The sequence below is a fragment of the Euprymna scolopes genome, chromosome 33, assembly GCF_053919585.1.
Source record: "Euprymna scolopes isolate OS-2025 chromosome 33, ASM5391958v1, whole genome shotgun sequence".
In the NCBI taxonomy this organism is placed as follows: domain Eukaryota; kingdom Metazoa; phylum Mollusca; class Cephalopoda; order Sepiida; family Sepiolidae; genus Euprymna; species Euprymna scolopes.
In genome coordinates, this window is record NC_136514.1 from 57998671 (window position 1) to 58004670 (window position 6000).

General features: G+C 32.5%; 1 protein-coding gene across 2 annotated transcripts in view; it reads right to left on the reverse strand.

Moving 5' to 3' along the window:
* Positions 1-5585, reverse strand: part of LOC145258238 (vacuolar protein sorting-associated protein 16 homolog) — a 134345-nt gene extending 128760 nt beyond the window's left edge. For both annotated transcript variants that reach the window (XM_080116202.1, XM_080116201.1), the window contains exons 1-2: positions 5434-5585; positions 566-660 (exon numbers count right to left, since the gene is read on the reverse strand). In XM_080116202.1, coding sequence (XP_079972328.1) covers positions 566-660; positions 5434-5477 — 139 coding nt within the window. In that variant the 5' untranslated portion in view covers positions 5478-5585. The remainder of the gene's footprint in view (positions 1-565; positions 661-5433) is intronic.
* Between the last annotated feature and the right edge of the window lie 415 nt (positions 5586-6000).

Below are 6000 nucleotides of genomic sequence, written 5' to 3' on the forward strand. Positions count from 1 at the left end.
AGAGAGTCAGTAGATGAGAATCCAGAGAGATCGAGAGGAGAGCCCCTTAGAAGTGAAGGGAGGAGAGTAGACCATGTAGTTGAACAGGCTTGAGTTCCTGACATCATCGATCGGCCGGTTGAAGAATAAAGAAACCAACTATGTTTATAACTGTTGTCTCGTATTGTCATTCCTTACAACCGAAAAGGTAAATGTGGTTTTATCATCATCTTATAACGAACTCTCGTATAACTCTTACAAGTAATGTGCCTCCTCCATCATAAGTGAAGTATTTCCTCCCCTCTATATGTGTTAAAAAGGATCATCCCAGGCTGATAGAAATGTCTCCCTCCATATTTATCATCACAGTCGTCATGATGTTCAAAGAACTGTTATAAATGTCTTCCCCTCAGTATTGTCATCATCATCATTATATATGTGCTCCCCCACATGAATGCTCATTATACATGTTTCCAACATGACCTCCCGTCATTTTTAAATATGTACCCACTACACAAAAAACACTGTGACTTTGAAACTTGAACATGATTAATGAAAACTTAAAATTAATTATTTTTTTACTTACCAATTGGCCCAGCAAATTGAGCCACTCCTATCATACATTTACTGAGGTCAATATGTGGCTCAATGAGCCATTCCATTGTGTAAATTTCCGTTTTCCTATTTTGAGAAATAAAAAAAAAGAACTTAATTACAACAAGAAATCTTTCAAAAGAAACTTTATTTGCCAGTGTTCATACTAATATTGATTTAAAATAACACCTGACTCAGTAAATTTAAAAAAGAAATAAAGAAAACGTCTCAATCTGGAAAGTTCAAAAAAGAAAGAAAAATGTATAAATCGGTATAATATGCAGAAAGAAAACAAAAAAAAAGTAAATGTCTCATTATGGAAAAAGATTGAAGGTGAGGGGTTGTCTGACTTGTTATTTGCTTCGTCAATTCCCTAAATACTTGAAATTGATTTGTCAAGCAGTTTCTTTTATGTGTAAACATTCATGTGAAATATGGATACAAATAAGTATATGTTTTATTATACAGCATAATCACAGTGACACACTGATCCTCATTAGATCACCAAAGTTAAGCAATGATGAACCTGGCCAATATCAAATGAATGACTGTATGTATCGTAGAAATTTCCAGTATCTGCATTTAAAACCATTTTAAACAAATCATAAGTGTGGATTTCAGACAAGTTAGTTGCCTGATCCTCATACATCAGATGGGAGAGTCCATTTGTTATACGGCAGAGGATTCCAAAATAAGGTAAATGCAAAATCCACCTGTTGCAGATTTCTTTCTTTTAAAAAACACTGGTCGTCCTTACCATACATGTTGCATTTTAGTTGTGTTGAGACAAAAAATTAAAATTGATTAAGTCTGTGTTATACTACTCTGGTGATGAGCAAGAAACAGCCAAGCATATTATGTATTTTTAACTGATTGTAATATTCAAACATTATTTTCTAATAATATTCTGTTTGTTCCTTCTTTTGTTAATCCATAAATTATGCTGTTTAAAAAAAAAGGCCAAATACAATTTTTGAAAAAAGGCCAAATTCATAAAATTTGGCTTTAAAAGATCATTTTCGAATATCATTATAATAATATATGATGATTGTTGTAATGGAGTGAGCAAAGAACTAATTTTGACGGGCAATGGTTCTTCAGCAAAGAAAGAACTCAGCGAAACGTTACGTTAAAAAGGAAACATGCCAAAGAAACAGGGGGGGGGCGAAGAATGATGTCTGCCAATAATAATAATAATAGTTAAACTTATATTTGCTGCATATTATTGGTTTTTCTGTCCATAAAACAATTTTTTTTTTGCACTATCCAGAAAAAATATAAGCTTTATGAAAATATATTTATTGATTAAATATATTTCTCATTCCATGGACTTTCCACAGGTCTTACAAGTTTTCAATAATATTGGATATAAATTGTCATCTGCTTAAGATGCTTACAAAAGTTCAGTTTTGGTTTATGGTAGCATGAGTCATTTGTTTTGGGATGATAGCAGCTCCTGCCCAGATGTGTAAAAAAAAAAAAAAATGATATTGTGTGAGTTTTGATTGCAAATAGCCAGCTCCAGTCTGCCGAGAGAAATGAGATATTTCTTAATCTGTTGGGATCATCGATCCATTTTGTCGATGTTGATAACAGAGTTGTGGATTATTAATTCATTGATCGCTGATTCTCGACTATTGAGTGCTGCGGAATTATTTCTTGATAGATTGGAGTTAACGATTTATTTTTTCATTATGATGATGATGATGATGATGGAGTTATGGATTATTCATTTGTCGCAGTTATAGTTAATTTTCTCTTATGAATCAACGCATCCCTCCTCGCTCTCCCCAACAGCCACTACTGTAAGAGACAATGACACGGCCAGAAGATGAAGGAGAAGAAATCCACAGAACACAAGGTTGGGGTCAGCAATTGTTGTCGAGCGGAGGAATGAGATCTTGCTACTAATTGTATTGTAGTGTGCATATAAAATGTCAGGGTTACCGATATGTGGCGTTGTTTCTGGATTTGGTAACACCATTTTGAATGACAATGATGTCTTTGAGTACTGCCAAGAAGCACACCAACAATTAATATAAACTGGCTATAAAATTTATGTGATAGCAAAGGAAGAAAATGAATGATATATATATATATACATATATAAAATATGCATCAAGTGCGCTTGAAAGCCAAATCACAACGTAATATTAGGAAAATAAACGACTATTTTACTTGTTTTAAATTTATTACAAATATATTTCAGAGGTATACTCCATCTTCAGTGTGTTGTTTTGTTTCTTTTTTTTTTCTTCTTCTTCCTTGCCATGTTGTAAAGTCTGTTTGTAAAGAGCTGCTTGTTGTATCTCAGCAGTTGTATTTTGAAATGTTTGAACTGTGCATAGGCAACGCGAGAATAACGTCAAGGGTGTGAGTTCATATAGAAACGTTTTAATTTGAATAAAATAAAATACGCATCAAGTGCGTTTGAAAGCCAAATCACAATGTAATATTAGGAAAATAAACAAATATTTTACTTTGAAAAAAAAAAAAAGAAACAACACACTGAAGATGGAGTCTACCTCTGAAATATATTTGTGATAAATTTCAAACAAGTAAAATATTTGTTTATTTTCCTAATATTACATTGATGCATATTTTATTTTATTCAAATTAAAACAACGTTTCTATATGAACTCTCACCCCTTGATGATGATATATATATATATATATATATATATATATATATATATGCTAGACTAACACTTCTCCCAACCCGAGGATTGAATCTAGACCCATCGCGTTGACAGCATTTCTACCCATCGACCCACAGGAGCAGTGCCCGCAAATAACCTTGACAAATACAGGCATGTATATGAAAATGGAAATAACTAAAACATTGACAGAATAGAAGTGTCACCAGTTAGTAAGTACTAGCTAAAGTAAACAGAATTTTGTAATGAAAAATTGAAATGAAGAGCAATTTTATAACAAAACATTTTTATATCTAAAATTTCATAAGAATATAAAAGTTTTCAGTCAGTAAATGTTCATTTATGCAAACTCATATTTGGTAAAGTTGAGTAAGTAGTTCAAAGGCTTAGGGATGTGTATGTCAATATGTCCATAGTGTGAATTATATGCATATGTAAGTAATATATGTATATTTGCAGTGTGGTATTGTGTATGTTTGTTGGTTTACTTTGTTAGTAAATGTATAGCTGTAAGTAGTAATTCATTTCTGTTCGCTTGACTCTCATGAGTGCGTAGGAATACATGTGCAAGATGAAGAAGGCCTGTATGCGAGTCATTGAAGAGTTTCTTTTTGCTTCTCCTGGCATGGGGTAGGGGTGTTGAACACACTGTTGGTTTCTTTGGTGCAGTCAATTTGAGAATTCTAGAGAAAATCTTATTTGGGTAACCTTAGGGTAACTTATAGGTTGGGTAATGGTTACTTTTTTGGGCCTAAAACGATTTTTATTAGTTGAAAATATTTTGAGTTAAAACGTTCCTGTGAAAACTTGCTTTTGGAAGTGAAGAGGAGATGAATCCCAATGAAGCAGAGAAAGAAAAGCGGTAGCTATTCAAGCCATTTGCTTTTTAGCATTTGTCCAAATCGCATTCAGTCACTGCAGTGTAACATATGGAAGGATCTCTATCTCACTGATTGAGGACAGAGAGGATGAAATATCAGAACAGATACAACACTTTACACTTAACCAAAAAGGTACAGAATAGTAAACCAAGGCTCTTTCACGACCTCCTCCTGTTAAGAATTAGTTCCTCTAAATAAGAACTTTATTACTGAGAAACACATTTTTAACATGGAAAAAGGCGAGCTTTGTTAACTATTCTGTAATTTCAACATTTAATTTATTTTTTCAACCTTAAAATAAAAATATAATTTCACTAAAATAAATAAAAAGTAGATCCGGGTTCAGTTATTTACGGATTATTTATTTTTATATTTTTACTTTAAGTAAATGTTTAACAATAAGTTTTATAGTTAAGAGGGCTATCTTTACCACAAATGTTTCTACTTTACTTCCGGTTGCATCTCTCAATGTTAAGAATGTTTTTGTTTTTTTTGTTTTTTTTCCTCAATAATAACGTTATTTAGAAAAGCACTTCTTAACATTGGGAGAGGTGGGTGTTTCCTTTACCTATTTTTTACTTTCACGTAACGAAAGATACCCTAGGGATTTTATCCTCGGCCCCTAAAATCAACAGAGATTGGACCATTCCTGTAATGAGCTGGTCAATGTTGATTGCGGTGTAATGATGTTTCTGTGCAGTTCTAGACGGTTCACACTCCCGGACTTTGAGAAGGGGTTAGTTTATTGCTAATCGCCTGAGGCGCCCTTACTGAGGAATGCCGACAGAGCTGCCCAAGTCAGCGTATCCATCCTCTAGGGCGTTGATTCTCAAATCCAACTTTCCAATCCTAGTGTCACAGTTTTTGCAGTGAGAGAGAACTAAATACCCTTAAAAATCAATTAAAAACAAAGGGAAACCGGAAGTGATAACCGTATAAAGTCCTATATAACTGCGATTTTTTTTCATCATCTGCTAAAATAAAAACAACGTAAATAATCGCAGGCAGCGTAATGTATTTTTTAGAGAAACCTACATTTATAAAACTTTTAAAAAAATTAAATAATACATTTTTTTTTATATTATTTTAGAACGTCTAATTTCTTCGAATAAATTGGAAATTAAATATGAAGAACTATTTTTGAATAAATGCAAACAATTAAAAATAAATGTCGCGAAATGACTGAAACGTGAACAGAACACACAATAGAAAAATGAGAAATTAAATAGTTTTCTTTTTTAAACCAATACAAAAAGAACGAATGCAATATAATTTATTTCAATTTTAGACATAGAGTGTTTATTAAAAATTCTATTGTTTACCTGTAGTAAACATCTCCAAGAGGGTTCCAATCGGCCGTAGCCATACTTTTTAAAAGTGCGAATTGCTTCTCCTGGCATAAACAACACCCACCGAATTCACTATTACCGTTTTTACACCGGTGAACAAAGGGAGATAATTCATATTCTGAAAATACTTTCCTTATGCCCCTAATAAATCTAATTTAGGGCGACTTTCCAGAATAGCTAACAAAGCAAAAGAAAAAAAAACAAAAAAAAAACAGAGGTTGAAAAAATAAATGCACAACAAATAAATATTGCCAAAGACAAGCTGTTACCTACCTGGATAAGTTTTTTTGTGTTTTAACTTATTTTAAAGTGTTTTTTACTTTAAAAAAAATAAATAAAGGCAGTATCGAGCTAGAACAAAAAAACGATTTTACTCGAGGTCATAGTCGACCTCGATAATCGCTCAAAAATCGAAAATTAAACAAAATACTGGTAGAACATAGAACATTACATTTCACACGATTGGTGACTTTTATTGTAATCGTACGTATTCTGTTTAATTTTGGATTTTGCAACACTTTACTTTGGCCCGATCAAGAG